This window comes from Calypte anna, chromosome 2 (genome assembly GCF_003957555.1).
Source record: "Calypte anna isolate BGI_N300 chromosome 2, bCalAnn1_v1.p, whole genome shotgun sequence".
Taxonomy (NCBI): domain Eukaryota; kingdom Metazoa; phylum Chordata; class Aves; order Apodiformes; family Trochilidae; genus Calypte; species Calypte anna.
This window is the reverse complement of record NC_044245.1, coordinates 130,385,323-130,410,206: the sequence shown is the minus strand read 5'-3', so window position 1 is coordinate 130,410,206 and position 24,884 is coordinate 130,385,323. Positions and strand designations below refer to the sequence as shown.

Sequence of the window (24,884 nt, the reverse complement as noted above, 5' to 3'; positions counted from 1 at the left end):
TTAATCTGTAGTTTCAGCAGTTTCTAGAGAACATAAGCTTAGGTTTAGCCACCTGTTTCTGGTAATACAAACTTAAGAAACTTAAGCATTAAAAGACCAGCTGGATCCATATCTGAGTTTTAAATTTTTAATAGCATGGTGTCTGAGCTTTTGTCATTTTCTAATTAAAAACTGTACCCTGCCTTGAGATGATCAGTAAGAGAGGTTGCTACAGGAGGTCTGTGGTGGAATTGTGCAACACAACACTTGTTCCCATTTGACCACCTGCATGTGATGTTTGTTCTCACAGGTTTGGGTGTAAGGAACAATCCCTACGGAGGTCTCCAGCTGTGTCTTTCAGCTGGCTCATGATCCCTGGGATGGAGGTGGCACAGTGTGGATATAGGTGACTGAGCAAGCATTGTCTGCAGCAGGCAGTGTTGCACAATTCCATTGTTAACAGTGAGCACTACGAGGTATTCCTAGGATAAAACAAATAAGCCTTCAGGTCGTAATGTATTAAAATACATTACAAAGATCATGATACTTAAGACACAGCAAAAGTCCTTTGTGGAAAGGACTGCTTGATCCTCCCAGTCAGGTGTTTTCAGTGCTGTTCCCTAACAAGTGAATGGCTACTGTTACTATTTTTGCTCTTACTAAGAGACCAACTAGTTTAATTCTGGCTTTGCTACATTTTGCATTTTTTAATGTGCTGAACAAATCCTTGTCAGAGGCAACTTGGAAATTCTCAGCTAGCCCTTTGGTAATTGAATTATGTAATTATTACTGAAAAAGGATAGAGTTAGGGTGCTTTAAATCAGCAGATTTGAAAAATGAGAATGTGATCTGCAGTTACTGTTCCTTATGAATATCACTACAAAGATATTTTCAGTATAACTTCCACCTGCAATATGTCACAGAGCTCTGCATACTCATCTTGGGCAAAACATGGGGTTTTTATCAAATTTGTGCATGGTGAAATAATTGTTACTGGTTTACTGGTTCCAGGAATCTGCTTCCTGTGAAAGGTGACCCTTTCGTGGTTCATCCTGGTATTGACTGTCATTTTTTAAATGGAATTAAAGGGGAGTGCCTCTAAAACACTGCTTTGATCTAAATCTGATTTAGTGTACAATAGCATTGAAATAAAGCTGTCTTTGCTTAGGGCTGATAGGACCTGCAGGTCAGCTTCTGTGTTAGTCACCAGTGGCCAGTGGCAGCAAAAGTGAGGAGAGCTGATACCACCCATGAGATACTTACTTTGCTTCAGGACCTCCCGAAGGTTGAGAGGCTTTCAGGATGAAAACTTTAAAGCTTAAGGGAGAAGAGACAAAGTAACAAGAGCTTTTGTTGCAAACCACTTCCACTGTGTAAGTTAGCAGATACATGGAAGTTGCCCATCTATGGATGGATTATCCTGCAGCTGAGCCCTTTCCTCCCCTGCCCTTCCTTTAAGGAGGGAGTACTTTCTGCAGACTTGCAGAGTACAAATGGCATTTTGTACCCAGTTCAGCCTGTAATTGGCTCTGGAAGCTGTTTGATCAACATTTATAATTCAGGAAGAGAAAGGAAGGAGGGAAGATTGCATGTTCCCCTTTTACAGAGAAGAAAGGAAAACCTGGCAGGCTGGAGGAAAGGAGTGTCAATCTGTTCATGATGGAGAAAGGCAAGACCTGTAGACACTGTGATCCACTTGGTTCCAGTTGATGTATTGAAAGGATCCAGTTTCTTTCTACAGAATCACAGGAAGGGGTTAGTGTGTCCTTTCTGGAAGGCACTCTGTAATCCATGTTGCATGGGGGGAATGCCAGTGTTCTTTGAACCTGTTGTTGCAGTCTTGTGACCCTCAGAAGACAGTTCAAGAGTGCCCTGGTTTTTGCTTTGTGCGAGGATCTTAAGACCAGGTTTCTTCTGTTAAGTGATCTTGAGAAATAAGCCTAGAACAGAGGTGAAATCTGATTTAAATGAGTCCTATTTAAAATCACTCATTATAAATGCATTAGGTTAAGCTTGTACAGTTCTTATTTTAGTCCTGTCCTGATGGAGGCAGACTGGTGAGTCTTTAATTTACAATCTTGCTGAAGAATATGACTAAGAATTTTTGAAATTTAATAATAAATGCTACTAAGGTGGTGGTTCAAACATCATGATATATACATTGCAATAGGCTACTGTACAACTAATTTTATGTAATGTCAACAATAATAACATTGAGACTTTGGAGACAGCTTTAAAAGACAAAATTATTTAGCAACATAATAGAAATGTTGAAGATTTGCATGATATTAAAGGTTCAGTGGGAGGTCTAAAGGATTATATAAAAACCTAACTATCTGCAGGAGTTTCAGTGCCCTAGCAGAAAAGAAGGAGCCTGCCTCACTTCTCTTTGTTTTCCCAGATAAGAGGTATTGTGCCTTTGGCGAGTCTGCTGGAATTAAATCAAGATAATTTTTATGTTTAGTAAGAATGTGGAAGTTATTTAGCCTCTTGCATAAGGGGAAACTGAAAAAGGGGGAAAGGGATGTTCTTCCAGCTTTGTACAAGGCTTTTGTGGGTGTGTCAAGCACTAGGATCTGTACCAGCCTGAAATACAAGGTAACATTTGTGATGGAATGAAACAGTGAGGCAATTCTACTGAGTTTCTGATGATGGGGTAAGAAAACAAAGCTTGGGTATATTTCTTCCTGCTCTTGATCACATCATAATTCCCCATTACATACCCCAGATGCCTATTTAATCAGTTGGGGGGGGGGAAGTGTTTGTGAGGTTTTTGGTTGTTAGTTTGTTTTTCTTTTTTTCTTATGAGATAGTGAACAATGTGTTTGGAAGTGCCTCTATCAATCTATCTTTGGAATACCACTGTAAAACTATGCACCACACAGAAAAATCACTTTACTGCATAGCAGCAGTGCCTTGTTCCCTTGGGTTCATGGGCAGCCTTACTGACAGCACTTCCTTCTGTCACAGGTTCCCTCTAGCCTGTGTCAGAGGCTCACACTGACCCTCCACTGCCCTGCAGCTGATTTTGCTGCATCCTCTGGTCTTTCATTCCTTCAGTCCTTCCCTGTCTTCCATTCTAACCACAGCAAATGCTCAGGGCCTGCTCTTGAAATGAGTGGTAATCTGAATGAAAGAATGGTGGTATATTCACCACACGCTTTCCCAAGTAGAATGGGGCTTTATGGGCAACTAAACCAAAGGTTTGGTGCACAGGTAACCTGGGTTGCATGCATTCTCTTGGCTGCTCTGCAGAAGTCCAGGAAATTCGGATTTCACTGGGTGCTGGGAAAGGAAGGGGCAAGATGATGGAGAGCAAAGATGTTCTCGAGTCAGGCAATGTCATTGCAGTTATTAGTTTACATTATTTAGGTGTCTACCCTTGAAAAATTAATACCATCATTCCTCCCATCTAAATGCATTTCCCTCTTGGACACATTTTTAACAATTGCTATGGACAATTGGATGTTGAAAGACTGTGGCTTACCATTTTGGATTAGGATTCTTAGCAAAAAGGTTTTCTGAGTTCTGCATCTATTAGACACATTTTTGCTTGGAATAACTGGAGAAACAAACATATATATATATATACACACACACACATATATATATATAAAAACTAACACAAAAAAACCCCACCTTACCCTAACCAAAAACAAAAAAAAACCCAACAAATATTTGTATTTTTTTCTTGATTGGGCCAGCAGTTGTGGTCCAAACTGACATGCTACAGAGAGCCACAGTACTGCCCTTGGGACCACAGTGCAGCAGGTTTTTGTAATAAGAACATGTTTCAGATATGTGGCAAAGCAGTTCTGACCACCCTACTTGGGGTTAAGTAGGAGGCTCTATTTCTAGGACTGATTTTTCCATTGGTATTGCTCCCTGAACACAAGCAACATTTTCACTCCCTGCTGGAGTAGCTTAAACTACTAATGAGCTCCTCAGCTTCCCATGCATGCAGGTTGCTCCTGAGAGTCAGATTTGAGGTTAGAAATGTCTCCTAAGTAAATGCAGCATAGGCCTAGATTTACCAGAATTGGAGGCTACTCTCAAGTCTCAGTTCTTCTCTGATTACTTCTAATGATGTAAAACTTTGAATTACATGCTATGCCCCGTTACATCAATTAGCTGCCTCATCAACATGACAGTAAGTGAAGCTAGGAGCCTCACTCCATGTTAGCCATAGGAGGGCTACAGAGTCTGGCTGGGAAATGCTGCAGGTCTTCTCTGATGGAGTTTCTGAGGCAGCATGCTGACTACAAGAGGATCTGTAGCTCAAGGTGAGTCTAGAACTTCCCCATTCTCATGTGAAGTCTTGAAACCTGGAGAATCCCTATAAGCTCAGCTCCTGTCAGCTGACTTTAGCACCTTTTCTGAGCTGCAAGTCAGCCTCTCACTCACTGTCTCCCTTTTTCACAGGTTATTTCTCAATTGGCAAGCCAGGAGGAGCACACAAGAAAAAGCTAAGATGTGGCTGCTAGGTGCACTGGTTTGACCCAAGCTGGACACCAGATACCCACCAAAGCTCTCTAGCACTCCCCCTCCTCAACTGGAAAGGAGAGAAAAAATATAAGGAAAGGCTGGTGGGTCAAGATAAGGACAGGGAGACATCACTCACCAGTTACCATCATGGGCAAAACAGAGTCAGCCTGGGGAAATGAGTTCTATTTATTACTAGTCAAATCCAAGTAGGGTTATGAGAAACAACACCAGATCCTAAAAACAACTTCCCCCACCCCTCCCTTCTTTCTGGGGTGAACTTCACTCCTGATTTCTCTACCTCCTCCTCCCACAGCAGTGCAAGGGGATGGGGAATGGGCACTGTGGTCAGTTTGTCACTTTATCTCTGCTGCTTCTTCCTCCTCTGGGTGCTCTCGTCATACTCTTGCCATGCTCCAGCATGGCATATCTCCACTTGGAAAAAGTCCTCCACAAAGTTTTCTGACATGGGTCCTTCTCATGGGCTGCAGTTCTTCACAAACTGCTCCAGCATGAGTCCTTTCCATGGGGTGCAGTCCTTCAGGAACAAACTGCTCCACCAACAGGGTCACAAGTCCTGCCAGCAAAGCTGCTCCATCAGGGCTCCTCTCTCCATAGGTCTACAGATCCTTCTGGGATCCTGCTCCAGCTTGGGTTCCCAAAAGGACTACAGTCTGCTTTGGGCATTCACCTGCTCTGGTGTGGGGTCATTCCCAGGCTGGATATCTGCTCCACTGCCACCCTCCATGGACTGCAGGGGAACAGCATGTCTCACCATGAGCTGCACCTCTGGCTTCAGGGGAATCTGCTTGGGTGCCCACAGCACCTCTTCCTCTTCTCCTTCATCACTGACCTTGGTGTCTGCAGAGCTGTTGATCTCACATGTTCTCCCTCCTCTCTTCTGGCTGCTGCTGGTGTTGCACAGAAGTTTGGGGTTTTCTTTCCCTTCCTAAAAGATGTTATCCCAAGGTCTAGCTTGGCCTTTCCCAGTGGTGGGTCTGCCTTGGAGCTGGCTGCCCCTGGCTCCATCAGATTTTGGGGAAGCTTCTAACAGCTTCTCACAGAAGCCACCTCTGGTTGGCCCCTGTAGCCCCTGCACTACTAAAACCTTGCTACTCAGACCCAATACACTCAGCAAGGCAGGCAGAGATTTCAGCACATCAGCAGCCTCACTGCTGCTCCTTAGGCAGCTCTGAGACTCTGTGGCATGAGTAGCTGGAGCTTGCTTTGAAGGACTTGGGCAACAAGAACAAAAAAAGGACTATTTTAAAAAAACAATTTGAAACTTTTCTTAGGTTTCTCACTTGTATGGGGGTTGAATGTAGCCATTAAGAAAAAAAAAAAAAAAAAAAAAAAAAAAAGCAAAGCAATTACAAGCTGGGACAGCATAATGGGCCTGTTGCACATTAAGAGCAGTGTATCTATGCCAAATAGTGTACTGCTCCCACATAACCTGTTGAAGAAATATTCCTAATCAAGTCATGTTCCAGCTGGCTATAGCTGTATTTACTTTTTTACAGAGGTATTTACTTTTTAAAATGTTCCATGTGATATCTGAGCATTCAGAAAACAAGAATGATGCCCAGAAAACAAAAGTTGTGCCACACTGCAGTAACTTTGACCTTGGGTTACATGCAGTCTAGGTTAAACTTGAAGTCAGCACGTGACAGAAAACAGAGATTACAGTTCAAAAAGTGGGCCCCAATCATATTGCAGTGTAAGACCTGTAAGTGGAAGCTTGCTTAATCCTGACTCTTGCCACTGTTAGAGATTTGTCACCAAAAATAGATCACTTTCCCCTTCTGTGGTATTCCAGAGGGGAACCAGATTCAGGCAGATGAGAAAAGACCACAATCTAAAAATAACATCAGAAGTAGAAAATTCCTGCCCTTGGCCTGGAGCATAGCACTTTCCTCTGGCTGCCTATACTTCATATTTTCCATCAAACTCATCACACACCTGCCCTGTCTCCCACGTTTCAGGTGGAGATCTGGATTTGCGAAGCAGCTTGGGATGTGAACACTGAATACTCAGGGACCTTGCTCCAACGAGGAAGGACTGAGTCCCCAGGGTGTCTGTGCCTCATCTCCCAGGTTCCACAGGGCACCTGTGACACCAGGAGCTACAAAGCAGGGCTTTGTAAGAGGCCTGTTGGATGGGTACTCCAGAAGTCGTCAGACTAGTTTTATTTGGCTGCACAGATGAAGAATAAAAACACATCATCAAACATGATACACGATGTTACTTTACTCACTTTTCTCCATTTCCTCCAGAATGCCCACATTTAATCCTGAAATTAAATTCCTGAAAAAAATAGGTACAAAACTTGTTCTGCTGGAAGGGCTTTTCCCCAGCTCAGTCAGTAAGTTGTGGCCTTCCCCAATTAATTTTCTTCCGGTGAGTCCAGACTGCTGTGCTTATGTGGGGCCCCGGTTTGCAGGGAGACATTCCAGCTCCATTATTCCCACACCGATGAACTCACTGTGGGTTTCCAGCAGCACTGCTCGGGGGTGACTGCGGGGACATCTCTGGTGCTCCACAGGAGAAGGAAGGGGCAGCAGCACCTTTCCCTCCCTTTCCCTTTTAATGTATCGGAAATACCATAAAGGAAGCTATGACAGCAACCATAGCTCATCTTTATTGTCTAGCAATTAGTAATAAACAAAAGTCCCAACTCAGAAGCAGACCTGCTGTTTTAAATATATTTGACCTCCAGTGTGGCAGCGTGTGAAAAAAAAAAAAAAGGACTTGCTTTTCCTACAGACCTGCTGTGTACCCCTTCCACCAGACGGCCCCGAGCTCTTGTGTCTCGAAAAACAGAAAATTACCATCACTTCGCAGTCAGCTGTCACTCGGGGGTCTCTTTTCCTGCTGCCATCGGGCCCCTCGGCCACCTCCTTCCCTTCGCGGCCCCGGGGCGCTCCTGACGCTGTTCCCCGCCAGGCCGCTTCCCCAGCGGGCACCGCTCGCTGCTTACCGACCACCCTAACGAGCCCACCTCCTCTCCCCGGGGCGGGGCCGCCCCCCCGCAGTCCCCGTTTCTGGAGGGATTTCAGATAAACGCCGCCGCCGAAGCAGTGCCTGAGGGATCGGGCAGCTCTCCCTGCGCCCGCTCCCACCTGCGCTGCCCACCTCCTCCCTCAGCCCCGCCGCTGGCTCTGAGGGGACTGCCCCGTCTCGCCATGAAGTTGCACTTCAGCATCGCAGCCACCGAGGAGCTGCGGGAGAGACGCGGGGGCCGCTACGTGGTGGGCGTGGGGCGGGTGGCGAGGCTCGGCGGGGCCGGGTGCGGGTCTGACGGGCGGCGCTGTGTTTGCAGCTGCACTCGGTGTGCCTGGAGGGCTTCCTGCTGGGCATGGCGCTGCACAGCCAGCTCCGCCGATGGGACGCGCAGGTGAGGGCTGGGGGGGGGGGGGCCCCTGCCGGGGTGCGGGCGGACGTCGAGCCCCGCAGCCAGGCCGGGCCCCCATGGGGGCTGCGGAGCGGGAGGGGCTCTCCCGGTCCTCACGGGCCCAGTGTGGGATAAGGGCAAGGCGCTGCCCCTGCCCGCATCCGAGATAGCTCAGATTTCAATCAGGCTGTCCCGGACCCCCGGCCCGAGTCCTGCCCTCCCCCCCGGCCCTGGCACCCTGCCCGGGCCCGCCCGGCGCTCTGCTGCCCCAACTGCTGCTCGTGGGGCACCCGCTGTGCATGCGGGGTGAAACCCAGCAGCAACTCAGAGGCAAATATTTAAAAAAAAAAAGCTACGAAATGGGGCAGAAGGGTATAGTAAACAGGCTGAATGGGGAACAGTGGCCAAGCAACATCAGCTGTGGGCTCCAAATGCCTTTTTTCATCCGCCTCTGGGAGAGAGGTGCAACTTCTTTACTGGGGTCTTTAACCCCATGAACAATTCTAGGAAGTGCATGGAGGTCAGTCCAGAGAAATTGCCCAGGCATCTTCAGGTTTTTTTTGACAAGTAAGGGGTTAACTAAGTGTTGGATACTTTGGCCTGAATTTTCTGAGCAGGTATCTCAGGAATACCCTTTCCATAGAGGCAATCACAGAACAGCTGGACCATAGGCCTGAAGTATACTAAGGAATAGTGGCATCAGGGAATAATACGTGGTCCCAACTAACTGGAGTATTTCAGGGCGAATCTGCCTGTTGTTCTCTCTGGGTTTGTTTTCTTTCTTGTTCCAGTTACCTCTATTCTTTTCCTTTTTGTCTTTCATCTGGTTTTCTTGGGAAGATAAAAGGGTGCATGTGAGACTGAGCTGTTCAGTGGAGGCAGAGTGGCCACCCGCTTTCTCTTTGCTAACCGGATCTTTCTGGCTTTTGCCAATTCTTAGCTCCAAGCAAAATCTCTTCCCAACTCTTCCAGCAGTCTGGGTGCACACTGTTGTTCCTGCTGAGCAGCCTTAATTTACCTTGACAACCCTGTTTTAGGGCTCTGTTTGAATGCTTCTCATGGTAGTGGGTTAGGTAAATGCTTCTTCTCTCGGCATCTTCCTTGCTGGGTTAAGGGTGAAATGCAACACCAGTGGATTCTGGTTATGATGCCAACTTCTACTGACTGTTAGCAGCATCCTTTAGCCAGTCATGTACAAGAATAGTGTTATACCTTTGATTGCTTGGACAGTTTCTGCATACATATATTTTAACTTTCACGTTGAATATTTTTAAGACTAGAATGGCATCTCCTCCTTTTTTAAAAATGTTTAATCTAATGTTTAACTCAGAAGGAAATTCCCAGAGGCCTGATCATTCTGTATATAACCCATACATAGTAGCTTTATAGTTATAATGCAACTCTATTTTTTCAGAGTAGAAGGTTTGTTTCTGGTGTTTCTTGGTGTTCGAGACCAGAGGCTTGACTTGTGCAAACTGATGATTACAGATTATGCAGCTTTTTGTAGGTGAGGCTTGGCCTGAACCTAGAGGTAGGAGAGCAGACCTCCTTGTTGCCAGTGTGGCTCTGGCTTCCTGAACCCTGGTAATTTTTTTTGCTGTATCTCCTCAGTCTGCATGCCTGTAGACCAGAGATAATAATTTTCAGTCCCCACGGGAAGATCATACATGTTAAGGACTTTGAAGATAAAAAGCATGCTATACTAGCTCTTACTGTTAACTTTACATAAAACCAAAGCATGCAGTGTTATCTGACTCTTCTATGCTGTGTATCTTGGAGCAATTCACACATATCTGATAATCAAGAACTCAGAAACAATGGTGTCTTGCAAATGTAGGGAAAGTGGAGCTGGAGAATATGCCTCACTTGTGTTTTTAACCAACAGGCAGGAAAAAGCATTGCTAATTCTTGCAGTAGTAAACTTTTTTCTAAGCATCAGCTGTTGGAGTCATGTGAATGACTTGGGCAGCTAGGGCCAGAGGGAAAATGTAATCTTCCACAGGACACTTATTGTTGAATTACCAGACTGCTCTTCATCACCTTTGGTAAGTCTTTGGGAACAGGAGAGATGCCTGAGGACTGGAGGAAAGCAAATGTCACTCCAGTCTTCAAGAAAGGCAAGAATGGGGACCTGGGTAACTACAGATCGGTCGGACTTGCCTCCATCCCTGGAAAGGTGATGGAACAACTCATCCTTGGTGCTGTCTCCAGGCACATCAAGGACAAGAGACTTATCAGGAGCAGTCAACGTGGCTTTACTAAGGGGAAGTCATGTCTGACCAACCTGATGGCCTTCTCTGAGGATATAACCAGGTGGATGTAGTTTATCTTGATTTCAGGAGGGCATTTGACACCATCTCCCACAGCATCCTTGGAGCTAAACTGAAGAAGTGTGGTGTGGATGATTGGGTAGTGAGGTGGATCAGGAGCTAGTTGAAGGAATGAAGCCAGAGGGTTGTAGTCACTGGGATGGAGGCTAGTTTGAAGTCTATTTCCAGTGGAGTCTCTCAAGGGTCAGTACTGGGACCAGTACTGTTCAATATATTTATTGATGACCTGGATGAGAGAATAGAGTGTACTATAGCAAGTCTGTTGATGACACAAAACTGGGAGGAGTGGCTGACACCCCAGAAGGCTGTGCTGCCATTCAGAGGGACCTGGACAGGCTGGAGAGTTGGGCAGGGAGAAATCTAATGAATTACAACCAACAATGTGCCCTTGTGGCCAAGAAGGCCAATGGCATCCTGGGGTGCATTAGAAGGGGGATGGTCAGCAGGTGGAGAGAGGTTCTCCTCCCCCTCTACTCTGCCCTGGTGAGGTCACGTCTGGAATATTGTGTCCAGTTCTGGGCCCCTCAGTTTCAGAAGGACCAGGAACTGCTTGAGAGAGTCCAGTGCAGAGCCACAAAGATGGTTAAGGGAGTGGAACATCTCCCTTGTGAGGAAAGGCTGAGGGAGCTGGGGCTCTTCAGCTTGGAGAAGGGGAGGCTGGGGGGTGACCTTATTAATGTTTATAAATATGTAAGAAAAAGTGCCAGGAGGATGGAGCCAAGCTTTTCTCAATGGTGACCAACAGTAGGACAAGGGGCAATGGTTATAAATTGGAGCATAGGAGGTTCTGTATAAATATAAGGAATAATTTTTTCACTGTGAGGGTGACAGAGCCCTGGCACAGGCTGCCCAGGGAGGTTGTGGAGTCTCCTTCCCTGGAGACATTTAAAGCCTACCTGGTCCGGTGTGTAGGTGACCCTGCTCTGGCAGGGGAGTTTGACTCGATGATCTTTTGAGGTCCCTTCCAACCCCTAACTTTCTATGATTCTATGAACTGAATACTGATGCTGAAAATTCAGTTAGTAGTTATGCTTCAGCATGCTACAGGAATCTCATTCTACTGATCAGATGCCATTCATTTTTTTTTATAGAGATGAAGGAATGCAGGCAGACTATATTTTGCTATGTTTAGTAATGTTAATGTTATAAGGTAAACATAGCTCATCCTTTTCCTGAGAGAATTTGCCCATAGTAGTTAACGTTTACACTTCCAAGTGATGAGCTACTACTCAAACCTACTTATGTTACGGTAAGGGAATGCAGTTGTGGTCCTCTAGTCCTCTCAGGTTGCTTATAAATGAGGTAGAGTTTGTACAGAGGCATTATATTTTTTTTATCTAGTTGATAGAGCTGGAGGAAGACTCAAACTTACAGGTATCTTATATTCCTGAAAGATTATCTGGATTTTGTTCTTGTTTTGTGTTTGTTTGGTGGTTTGTGTTTTGGTTTTATGGTTTTTTTCCTTTTTTTTTTTTTCTTTGAATATCTTAGATCAGATGATAAATATACTGCCTCTAGCAGGCCAAACAATGAAAGTCTCTAAGGTGGCAGAAGTAATCAGCTCTTAAAAAGTAGTTCTGTGGATATACATCAAAGAAATCCTCTCTGGATGTATTGGAAAGAGAAGATATCTGTAACCATTCCTTATTTGTCTCTGAGGTGTTTAAAACCTAGCTGATAAGGTTAATTCAATGCTTGTTAATACTTTTCTGACTTGGAACAAGAGCTCAGAAGTGGTAAGACTTGTAAAAGTGAGATATCCTTCAGAAGAGGTTGTTTACTTGGGCTGTTGTCTGGTGGCTGCCCGGGGAAAGGTTCTCAAATCACTGTGAGCCCTGAGAGCCATCAGGGAGGGGCTGGGTGGGCATCACTGTGCCCTCTGCAGGACATCATATCTTGCTGTCAAAACAAGAGAGCATTGAAAGCTCCTTGGAAACTATGAATACTTCTTCACTGATGCAGAGATTTCCTTTGGCTGTTTTCTAGCTGAGGCAACTTTTTGGGAGTGCTGTGCCTGGTTTCCCTCCAAAGCTTTACCTGGTAATGACCAAATCAATGGCAGATGAAAGACAATCTCAGCTGGAGCAGTACCTTCAGAATGGTGAGTGTGGCTCTATTGACCTGAACAGCTTTCATATGTAGGGCTTAAACCTTTGATGAAGCATCTACAATTGTGACTGCAGGGTGCAGTCACACAGCACTATCCACACTGAGCTGAAGAGGATATACCTAAAAGGCTGGGGGCTAAGCATTGCAGACCTGTTTTTTGTGATGGTTCTCTTGCTCTAGAACAGTAGTATATTGTATTTCTCCTCTTATTTTTGAAGTGTCTGCCTTTCTGCATCTTTCTCAAAAGGTAAAAATGCAGTTTCACACTAAATTTAACCCAAATTGACCCTCTGGTGGCAGCATGCAGTCTGGCTGTTATCTGTTCTTCTGGAACAGTGAGCTGAGCTATCCATACCTCCTGCTTTACAGCTCCAGAGCTGATATGGGGCTGGATTTGGGAGCTCATGGCTGGTGGGTAAAAGAGGAAGGCAGAACACAAGTGCTTGGACTGGTAGAAGCGCAATACGGAACTGGGCTCTGCATAAACCTTGAAGAACTTCCAGGCAGACCTGTGAGAAATAAAAGAAGAGTTTGTAGAAAAGCTACATCTTGGTTGCAATGTGTTGTATTACAAACCAGGTCTGCAGAATCCTCCTAGAACACACCTCATGAGTTTCATGTGAGTCAAGAAATATGAAAAAAAATCCCAAACCATTTCAACAACCCAAAAAGAAGGTAGTGTGAGAGGAGGAGCTTATGGACATTTTGTAGCCTCTGGCCTCATAGTTTGTACCAAGACCTAAAAGCAGAAACCCAAGATTAGTCTTTAAAATCTTAGGTTTGGTTTTTTTTTTTTTTTTTTTTTTTTTTTTTTTTTTTTTTTTACTTGAGTATTCAACAGTTCCTTTCAAAGTTACTGACCATGAGTGACCATGGACTTATGTGTCCAAGAGCCTCATTGTAGTCTTGCTTTGGGGGGAGAACAGCAGAGCAGCATGTATCTCATGCTATTCCAGGCTTCAGTGCCTTAACAACAAGGTAGTAAATGTAACTGTGCAGAACCCAAAGGATGAGTAAAGTAGCACTGACTATTTAAGCAAGAGTCATGTTGTACACCTCTTATATTCATACACCAGCCATAGTGTTCATCTTTCAGCTAAGCTTGGTTTTCTCTCTGCCCCTTTTCCTCTTGTTTTACAGTTACTTTGAATTCAAATATTACCAGTAGTGATGTCTTCATAGGTTTCTTCAAAAAGCTGCAGCTGGTAAGTTTTCAATTTTTCAGCCAAATAGTTTGTTATATGAAAGTTGAAATAATATCCTGCCCCTGAGTTCAGGGCTATCCTTTGCTATCTTCCTCTCTTTGTGTTCTTAGTATATTGATCTGTCATGTAAAGCAGCAAGTTCCGATGACAGAGTGCTCTCTGTGGAACCTGAGTGTCAATAATAATAATAGTATTGCTATTGTTTTGCCCATGTATAAACTTGTTTCTCACATAGAAAGAACTATTTGCTTTGTTTTTATATCCTGTGGCTTATCTGATCAATCTTTTGATTCTAAACTGTTCCCAGAAGAGTCTTTGTGTGAGCTCAATAGGAGGATTACCCACATTCTCGGATTTTGCAACTGTAAATGCTTTTTGGTAGTGTCAGTGCTTTGGGCTGATAAGGGTATTGATGACTGCTGTGAAAATGTCATGTCCTCTTATCTTGCAGCTGTAGTGATGGGCAGAATCTGGCATGTATTTGGGTTGCTGCAACCAAGATGAGTTTTGATAGCTATTGTTATGCAGTTCTTTACATCTCTAATCTTTCTTTGGCAAGGATGGGCAGGTGGAGGGAGAGAGTAGAAAGGGAGAAGAGAGAAAAATCATCAAATTTTGTTAGTATATGTGTGGTCTGCTATAATGTAACTTTGTCACAAACATGAAATCAGGAGACAGCCATGACTCCTGAAGGACTCTTAGGTGTGTTTGGTTGGAAGCCTGCACTATCTTGATGCAGACTGACTTCAACCAGACAGTCAGTGGGTTGCCTTAGCATGATGTGGAGCTGAAAGCAATAACCCCTACTAAGAAACAGGATATTCACCTCCTCTGTAGGCCTGGCCTAATGTAGCTCCTGGATTTCTCATTTGCCTGGAGCCTGGAGAGTTCTTGCTTGTGTCTGACTACTGCAAAATGCCATATGTCCCTTCCCTCCTTTTCAGCTGCTGTGGTTCTTATGAGGATGGCCGTGTGATGAAGCATGTTCAGGGAGCAGATGCTTGTTTAGTTTTCTGGAAAGTGCTTGGCATGCTGCTGGTGCTGCAGTAACCTGGCTTGCAGAGCAAAGTTTTGAAGGACCAAATAACAATTTTGTGACCCAAGGGCTCAGGTTCAGAAGAAATGTAGAAAGTGGTGTGAAGAAGCATTCTTAATAAATTCTAGGGGGGGGGGGGGCGTGGTTACCCATATACATCATAAATAAAATGACACTGTTTACATACAGCTTCTTAAATTCAGATCCATTGAAGTGCTCAAGACAGTGAACGAAAAGTGCCTTTCTGATTAGGGGTTTCTTTTGTGAGAAGTCTCTCTAGTTCTGATAGCCTGTTATAGCCCTGAAGATGATACCCAGCATTGACTACTGAGGCTTAGACTGATAACAGGTCTTCTAAAGTTAAATCCACCAGGAATGCATGGAATTTGCCCTCAAACACTACCAACTGATTTTCTGACAAAGTTATTTCAGGAAATAATTCTTCAAAAACAGTGTTTGCAATGTTTAAAGATGTCTTTCAGCATGCCAGTACTGTAGATTTTTTTGACCATACTATCAGAAATGTTGTTGCATATTTAGGCTTTTCTTTAGTGTGGGCCCTTTTGGTGAAGACGGATGACTTCATAAGTCCATCTGTAATGCTCTATTTACCATCATGTACATGTGTGTGCATGTCACAGGATGACTGCACTGCCAGGAGTGGTGAGTTATTTGGTGGAGTTCAGGGTAGGCTCTGAATTATACCTTAAATGTTAGTGCAAGGTCAGTACATTCTCAAGACATAAAATTAACTCCATTTTCTGTTCCATAATATGATGATTTTCATATACAATGTTCAGGCTTTCTGCCTGGAAAAAATGGTAGTTCTTCAGCTTCTTAAGTTTACATATTTAACTTATAATTGCTGTGCTTACATAAACTGCTGCTTCATAATACAAATAGTATCTAGTGCTTTGTGTTCTTTCATTGTGGTAAAGAGCAAATTCCTAAGAGAGATTAACTGTGAAAGACAGGAGTGCCTCTCCTGACATAAGCTGTGCACAGTGCCTTTAATTGGTGTAACTGGCAACTGAATAAGTGTTCATTTTGGCTATTAAAGAATCTCACTGGCTTTGTGCATGGTCCAGTATTTATTAGTATACTGTGAACAGAGAGATGTTTTGTGGAAGAGTGACAAAATTTCTGTAACTGCATTGAAAGACACAGCGTGTAGTTAATCTTTAAAGCATCTCTTTACTGGTTTCCACTGGTGAAGATGAGTAGGCAGCACTTGGTGTCCTACATGAGGAGTCAAAACATAGTTAGGCTTTCAGTGTTACTGATACTTAGTGTTAAAACCAGACAGTGCTCTTGCTTATGTTACACTGCAAGAGGGATGATTAATGATGTGTACTGGATTGGAGCAGTCAGTCTTGGCTACCTGCTACAGAAAATGTGCATCTGTACAAGCAACCTGCCAGGTAAAGTGGAGAAGTGGCAGAGGGACTGTGCTCTTGGTGGCAATGAATGGGAAGCAATCAGCCACTTACCTTCCACCACAGCTACTTATTGAGCACAGATTTGTCTTCAGGTAAAACCTGTGCAGGTTTTGTAATAGAAATCATTAGTTTTAATAGAATGAGAAGATATGAAACCAGAGATGAATCGGATTTCTAGGCTAGTTTTGGGGTTTATTTGTTTGTTTGGTTGGGTTTTTTTTTCCCCCTACTTCTTTCTACTGCTGAGGTTTTCCATCTTCATTATAAGAGAGAACAGAGCTGTCCTCTTAGATAATCTTTTAGTGCTTGCTTTTTTTTTTTTTTTTTTTTTTTTGGCTTGTCTCAAAAGCAGCAGTATTTAGCTTCTAACTGAAGATATTCATTTGAGTATGTCACTGGCTAATAATAGAAGATGCAAAGGAAAAAACAAACTTAAGACATTTTTTGTCCTTGTCCTGTGTTTTGCTGCTGAATGGGGTTGTGAAGGGTGTGCAGAGACCCACAGTCCCTGGAGTGGGAGGCTGTACAAGGACCTTGGCTATACTTCTGCTGCCTGACAGCACTGAGCATGATTCATCTGTATCTGCACTCAGTATCACACCAACCAGATATAGGCCCCTTATCACCTCCGACAGAGCAAACTTCTCAAGTGCAGACAAGCCCACACACGTTGGCCCTGCTTTCCATGCCCCTGTTTTTGCCTTTAGCTGATGCATAGGTTCTTATGTTTTGCTCCTTATAGCAGGCATGTTCTGTCTGTTTCCACAGCCACCTGATCTCATGGGAAAAGTTGTCAGGGAAGAGCAAGGCTCTCATGGCGAAGGCTCTCACATGGGGGAGCAGCTTGGTACAATGGATATTCTGCTCAAAACAAACATGGTGGAAATATTTACCAACACAGAGTTGAACAATCTAACCCAGAATGTTCCTGCCCCTCTGCACTTCCAAACTCTGCAAACTTATCCAGTGGCCAGGCTGGAGAGACAGATTCAGTCTATGCCCCACCATGTCCAGCCCCTAAAGACAAATGGCATGGTTCTTGCCAGAAGTCTTTAACAAGATGAGACCATTGTGACTCTGTCATGTCTTTTCCTTTTCTGTCATGAGAAAGGGATTTACATACCTTCTCACATTGTCTAGCTGTCATTTTAATGCAGCTCATCTATATTCTTAAATGTAATCTGATATCATGTCTCTTTATTGGGCACTCACGGAGTAATGTGGTGTATGGCAAAAGGAGAGGTTAAAAGTTTGTGTACTTCAGCAAGCAGAGACAACCAGTGCCCAATAAGCAGGGTTCTTACATGGTCCTTCACCAAAGGACTGTGATGTGAGGCATTTCTCCTGAGGAGGAAAAAGTACGAGGCCAAGGATCAACAACAAGAGTGCTGTGGTGTGTATGCTATTGAGAGTGTAGGTAAAATGTAATTCAGAAATATGCAGATTTTTCATAAAAATAAACAAAAAAAGGCAGAAAATAACTCACCAGCTCTGTCTTATTCTATATTCTTACATTTAAGACTGAGATGTGCTTTGAGATACTTGGGCAGGCAAGTAGGGAGCAGACAGCAGTCCCAGGTGTTTTCAGAGATTTTACAACAGGTAATAGTGAGAACATTAAGATTCAAATAAGCAGTACTGAGTGATATATATATATATATATATATACACTGTTGCCAAAATATTTTTTTTTTTAAGATTTGTTCTTGGTTTGAGTAGATGAGACAATGACTTCACTGCTTTTTCCAAAACTGAAACAGCAGCTTGTGAGAAGATCAGAACTTTCCTGACTCGGTGCTGTAGACTTCTTTCAAAAGTATTTTTCTGCCCACTTTGGCAGCAGCTGGGATTGCCATGTGCACTCATTAAATGGATGATCACTAATGCTGATAAATTATCTCTTTGTTATTTGTATTAAACTTATGCTGGATTCTCTTGTGTTGTTTTAGGGACATTTCTGTATTTGTATTTCTTCATTTAACACTGTCTTCTCCTGCCTTACAGACTGCTCTGTTTCCTCCTTTTGTTTTTATGTAAGTAAATTTTGCCTCAATACTTTGCTGATAAGAGGCTAAACACAAATGTTTAGAACACTTAACAATATGTGGAGTTTCAGGTATGGACAGTTCTGCCTTCTGGGGCAAAAGCAGATAATAAAGGAAGTGGGGAAAGGTGATAAAGGGGTGGAAATCTCCAAACCCAAGAATTTAAGATAATTCTTACTTTTGGTTTGCTCTGTCACAAACATATTAAGAGAACTGTAGTCAAAAGTTGGAGATAAGTAGGGAATTTCTCCCTTATACCATGAAAGGAAGCTGTGCTTGTAGTTAAGTGAAGTCAAGTAAAAGAAGGTAAAGCAGTTTTTCCAAGACAACTGAGGAAACCATTAAACAGTGATACTAAATGTGAGCATTCTAGATGGAAATGAGATTTATCTTTTTCTCTAGTATATTGTTTCTTGTAGTTACTCAATTTAATCTGCCTATTAATATGTTGCATAGTGTTCTTGGAGAAATCAAACCACTTGGAAGCAGCTGAAAGTTTGGCTCATGCTTATTTATTTGGGAATAAATATTAAATCTGTGTGGACCCCCAGAAGAACTTCAGGCAGGGCATTAATTAATGCCTTGAGAAGATGTTCTCTTGCTCTTTTAATATATGTAAACAGATGTATAGGCAGGCAGCTAGATGAAAAACTGTTTGTCAGGAGAACCAGTGGAAAGTCTGTTTAAATAGGAAAGAGTGGTTTGGTTTGGTTTTCCCCAAGACCTTTTTTCCCCTCATATCATTCTACACATTTCTGGCGATGCATTCGTAACTTTTAGATGCTGTGGAAGAAAACTCATTTTGTTTGCACATGATGTCAATTTGAAATAACTCCTAAGTAAAATCAGTTTTACTGGAAAATATTGTCTTTCTGACCCAAAAAAGTTACCAAGATGAGCTGAGTTAGTTAACTGGAGTCACACGCCTTAGTGTGTTCTCCCAGGTACCCAGAGGAGGTTAGTGGAGCACATAGCATTAGCATCAGCTCTGCTGATGTCACAGGGGATAGAAAATGCTCCTATATACAGGCACATGTGAAGACTCTGCACCAAGATACCAAAAGTACTTGAGATCTAAGGGTGACTTGGGAGTTTCCCATTTCTTCTGCCTGCCAGCAAAGGTGGATGCAAGACATTAAAAATCAATATTTCATGCAGTATGTGCAATTACAGCATTTTTTCTCTGCTGTGAATGTCAAGGGAAGTGCCTCTCCTTAATTAATAAAAATGCCAGAAAAGCCTTTGCTGTGCTCTGGTACAGGGTAGTCAACAGGAAGAGGAGCTGCAGCAATGAGTTTGTCATCGCACCCAGATGCATCCCCAGGGGAATCCTTAAACTAATGTCCATACTCTTGGAAAAAAGTAAGTCTGAATTCTCATGCATAGCAAAGCATGCAGCTTTCTGAATTGCAGTTTAAGAGACTCTTAAGAGCATGTAAAGTCTTGATACAAAACCAGTGGAGAATAAGACCATTTCTGCACAAGCTCACTGTTAGAAATGTGATGCTCTACTTATAGTCTGTGTCTGTCATCACCTGATAGCAAATGGATCTGGCTTTGATTTTGCTGATTGCATATCACCTCCTTTTTATGTCTAGAGGTAAGAAATTTTTCTGAGGTCTTTCTGTGAGGCCTGTTTTCTCATGACTTAAGTGCTTTCAGGTTTCTTCTTTGCATCTCCTCTCTGTTTATGGTGGTTTTGAACCTCAAGCACTGTCACTGTGTGCAGTAATCTGGTAGCAGTGGCCCTGGTATACCATAGCCTCATTATTCTCACTGGGGATTTTCCTGTTTATAAGTAGAAGAGCACATTTTTTTCCTTTTGGCAAGATTGAGACTTTGAATATTCACATGAAGCTGTTTATCTGCCTCCTCTTTTTAGAGCCTCTACTTCCTAGGACAGTGACTGTTTCTACAGATACTGAGACACTAAATAACCTGTGCTTAGCTTAACATCAAAGTGAGCCTCCACTAATTCTCCCCTCTTGCTGTTCTGTGTATGGTGGGGTTTTTTTGGTTGGTTGGTTCTGGGTTTTTTTGTCATTTGCAAGCTTTAACAGTCATTTTCATAACATACGGTTTAGTAAACAGTAATATCAGTTGTTTGATTTACTGGAATAAACAGGGAAATAGAGCATCAGCATCTTCAGAAAGACACCAGCAGTATGGGAAGGAACAAAAGTGTTCTGTTTCTTCCTATCAGGATACATTTAAAATCCCAACCCAGAGAGCCTTTTTGGATGTTTACCTTGCAGATGGTAGCAATGTTAGGCTTGATATCCAGACATCGGACACTGCAGAAAGACTATTGGAGGTAATGGGTTTCTAGAATTGGGTGGAAACTTTCCATTTGGGAAAAGTGGGAGTGGGCAAACATGAAGATGATAATTTCAGTCAGGAAAAGATACAAGTCCCTGTCTGAATATCTTCTGTGGTTTTGAAGGAGAAATTCTACCAGGTGTGGGGGGCATGATAGAATCAGAAAATACATACTGTTCTTTATGGGGACACATTTTTTATTTAAACACCCTTTCCTTTTGCATATTGTGGGTGAAAGTGCTTGTACATTAAAGTCAGAAAAGATGGTCTAGCCTCGGCTTCTGTCTTAGCTGGTGCACTGCTGTTAAAATGTGCTGTGCAACTGGTATGTCTTGCTTTTCTGCATGCTTCTCCTTTCCTTGTGTTCCCTGATGTTTGCTGTGAAACCGTGGGACTTCTTTCGCAGTACTGGGGCAGTTCTAGCTCCGAGATGTCCCGAACAGCTGCTGTAACACATACAGTAAACAATCGCTGGTTACATTTTGAAACCAGTAGCAACCAAACACTGTTTACACAACTGGCTGCCTTGCTTTTGGAACTTTCAGCTGGAGTTCCCTCCTTGTGCCAGGAGGGGAGGAGCAGCAAAGTTTCTGCAAATTTTGGGTATCTGCACATGGTTGAGCACTAGCAAGGCTGAAGCCCCTTCCTCAGTTGCTCCCTTTTCCTAATCTTAACACGAATAACAAAGCATACACACACACACCTGATGGTACCCACCTGATGGGACTCTTTATCATGGAAACCTGAAATTTCCTCTTATCATACAGAAAATCGTGTACTGTATTTCTGCTGTGCCTTTGCAATCTGAGTTTGTGGAGGTAGTTCTCATCTGGCCATGGTTAAAGTGAGCTGAATGTGTATTCGGGCTCCTCTGCCAAGCTCTCAGGTGTTAATCTGGCCACAGAACACTCAGTATCTGTGCAGAGTCACAGGTACCAAGAGCTGGGTAACACAGCCCCGATGGCTTTGTTCTGCCATCGGGTTTGCATCACCCGAGGCAATGCTGGGACCGGTTCTTCCCGGGGAAGGGAAGTGTCAGAGTTGGCCTTAGACCCTGCAAGAGGAGACTGATGTGGGAGAGACTGCTGTTTGCTGAAGGCAGGAAGATAGGAATTTTGATTTGTTAGTGGGAAGGAGGTGCTAATAGGGTGGAAAAAGTAAGGAGGCATTTTTAGATTGGACACTTGCATAGGGCACTTGGGTAAGGAAAGGATTTGCTAATATACTTAAAAATGCCAATAATTTGGGTGTGATAAAAGTGTTCTGCAGTTGGTCAAGGTAGTTTCCAAAACATATACAGGTGGTGTGTGTTGCTTTGTATATTGCATTTGCAGGTGTTCAATATTTATGTAGCACTTGAAAGAAACAACGACATTTGAATGCTGCAGACACCATTTCTTCCCTTGTGGTCCTAAACATGAGAGAGGGCTTTCAGGAATTATTTAGCTTTCATTGCTGTACAGGTGCTACCACAGTTCTTTTGTAGTGGAGGTAGAGTTTGCAACCATCACTCCTTAATATCCCAGTATTCAGGCAGCACATAGCAGCTTGTGCTTTCATCTAAGAAATAAAATAAGTCAAATTTCTACTGAATCTGAGATCTGTGTTTGATATTCCTGTGAAATGCCATCTGGTACACTTTGTATTATGCTATTATGAGATAACACTTTGGAACTCTGTCTAATTTCTTAAAGTAGTTTATGGGGACTTCTTTGCACAGAGGCAAACAGAATGAAAGATGGTGCTGATAACTTTTTTCCTTTTGTGCTTGGACTTCTTAAACTATTTTCTATTTCACTTGGTGTCTGAAGAGAGTGTGAGGCAAGTGATTTTTATGCTCTGCTGCCCTCTCTGGTAACAGCCCTGATAGTAACAAGCATAAGGAAAACCCCATGAATGTATTCTTCAATTTTAACTTGGAACAATTCTTCACAACCTATATTTAGCTTGATGTCTACTTTTTTCCATGCACAGAGTCATGTCTGCTTTTTTAAACCAGCTGATACAGCTGAAGGAAACCATTCTGAACTGTGGAGCTGAGTGAATTTACAATGGTGTCACTGTGACACAGAGCTGTGCTTGGCACTCCTTGGAGGAAGACTGAAAACCAGTACTTCTACCTTGTGCTCAGATAAAGAAAATCTAGCTTGTCTGACCAAAGCATGACTCCTCTATCCAGTTGCACCACCTGCCAGATGAACTATGGCAGGAGTGTTCTCAGAAATGTTTTTTTGGTTGCAACACCACTTTCCTGAGTGAACTGAGGAGATTAGTCACTGCAGAAGAATGTTCTGGAAACACTGTGCTCTTTAGGTTATGGCTGCTTTACCTTATGCTTCAATTTTTCAGGACCTAAAATGCAACAAGACAATTGCCCCACTCTGATTCAGTGACTTCTGTGCTCACCTCTGCCTGACTTTTCTGTATCCACTATTTCATTATGCAGCTGTTCCTGCAAAATAACTTCTGCATTATCTGTTAGTGCTACACCTGCCTTTTTCAGAAAAGAGGTAAAAAGGCCACAGCAAGCTAAAACCAATCCAAGTGTCAAACTGGAAGGGATTTTTTCTCCTTATGCATTGTCAATAATGAAAGCTTAACAGATCTGCTCTTGTCAGGAGCCTTCACAAACAATTGTCAAACCCTACAAGTAAAACTTGCACTTTCACTGGAGGGCCAGGTCTTGTATATACTTTCTAGAAAAACAAGAGGAGTCTATCAGCTTGAAAAATACACAAACCCTGTAAAAATCTTGTAAAAATACTTACTTGTGATGCTAATGAGCAATGTTGTCACCATACTATAGACTGAGGATTCAGTAGTGAAGATCTGGAATAACATGGCAGATGCATTAGAGGATACTTAGAGGCATAGCAGAGTAGCAAATATTTTCTATTTAATGATGTTTTTATGTTCTTTTGCAACTCCTTACAAACTCAAATGCTGCAATGTAGGAATGGTTATGTCTGCTTTTTAAATGGGCAGTTAAAGGTGTCTTAAGGGAAAATTAAAAACAATGGTTACATTAATAGGTATTGAACATCTCTTCCTGACTTATGCTAATGGATAGCTAAACTTCTGACCTTTGTTTTTAAAGGTTACATCGTGCAAGATGGGGCTGTCAAGAGAATTAATAAAATATTTTAGCTTATTTTTCTTTCAAGATCATGATGATGGAGCTCTCTCTGGTAAGTTTAAAAGGTGCTTAACTTAGCCTCCCCTTGGATTTTTTTGTTGGCTACCATGACTGAACCTGGAATCTGAAGAGAGCTTCAGATGAGGCTTGGGCTGAAAGACTCCTCCTGTCTGATAAATCCTGCCTGGAGTGGCTGTGTATGGATGTAGATAGTGTGGTGCAAGGATGAGAATTTAATGTGTTAATATAATGTTCCTTTCAGTTCATAAGACATGTAGCAACTCTACCTCATGGGAATTCCTGGGTGTATTATCCGGGTAGGCATTTAATCAGGGGACCATACCTACACAAAACAGTTCTTAATTTACATATCACATGCTGAGTTTAACAATAGGACAGGAAACTCTTTTGTTAGATTTATAAACAATGTCTGTGGCTTACTTTCCTTTTATATCATGACATGTTTCCTTTCCTAACTGATAGAAACTTAAGTTTAACCATGATGGTACTAAGCAAGCTGTAAATCAAGATTGTGAGTCTCTTTATGGTCTGAAATTGCAAAGAGGCTTTTTATGTCTCCATTGGTCTGCTGGTGTCCTGTTTCCTGTGTGGGTGGGTGTGTGGATGGGGCTGGATCCTGGCCTGGGACTGGGATGGGCTCAGACAATATCAGGGACATGACCAGAGCCTTTACTGTTGCCTGGAATGAAGCTGGACTTTGCAGTCTCTCTGTGGTCTTCCCAAGCTATTTAGCTTTTCTCAGCCTTTTCCTTGGCATGAAGATGTTAATGCTCTTCTGAACCTTCCCAAGATTAAGCTTCAGCAGTAAACTGAGGCTTACACAGTGGAGGAGGAATTTTCCTGTCTGTATCTATTTTACTTATTGTTGTCCTGCCCCCTTCTTTGTGGCTGTGAAAGGTATCTTTCCCACCCTGACTGTGGCTATCCCAAATCTATCTGGATAGAACATTTTCTGTACTTTTCTATGGTGGTTGCAGATGGATTTACTTTTGCCTTATATTGTCATACACATGCAGGAGAACAGAATGCATCTTTGATATTCTTCCAAAACGCATCAAGTCCAAATGCTAACCCATGGTCAGCTGCCAAAAACTGTTTGATGTTCACATGCTTAAGTGTTCTGCTGGACTGTGGAAGAAATGTTAGCAGCTTTGAGTCTCTAAACATATATTTATTTAAAGAGTGCACAGGAAGGCAGTGATCTCTGAAGAGTGATGTGCTTTTCTTGTGGTACATTAGTTACAGTGCTCTCATCTGCTGTTCTGTTCCAGAAAAGCAACAGTCCTGGAAGCTTGCATTCCCATTCCCTTTAAATGCAGGAACACCTATCCTGCTTAGCTGTGATTTGAGAAGGATATTCTCTAAGAGCATAGTTGAAGGGGGTAGATATGT

General features: G+C 43.0%; 1 protein-coding gene across 1 annotated transcript in view; it reads left to right on the top strand.

Annotated features, from left to right (window-relative positions):
• Positions 1-7,643: 7,643 nt before the first annotated feature.
• The window catches only part of SNX31 (sorting nexin 31), a 30,521-nt gene continuing 13,280 nt past the window's right edge, over positions 7,644-24,884 (top strand). The window contains 6 exon segments of the mRNA XM_030444702.1: positions 7,644-7,709; positions 7,781-7,855; positions 12,169-12,283; positions 13,432-13,496; positions 20,220-20,330; positions 23,433-23,523. Of these exon segments, the coding sequence (XP_030300562.1) occupies positions 7,644-7,709; positions 7,781-7,855; positions 12,169-12,283; positions 13,432-13,496; positions 20,220-20,330; positions 23,433-23,523 (523 nt within the window).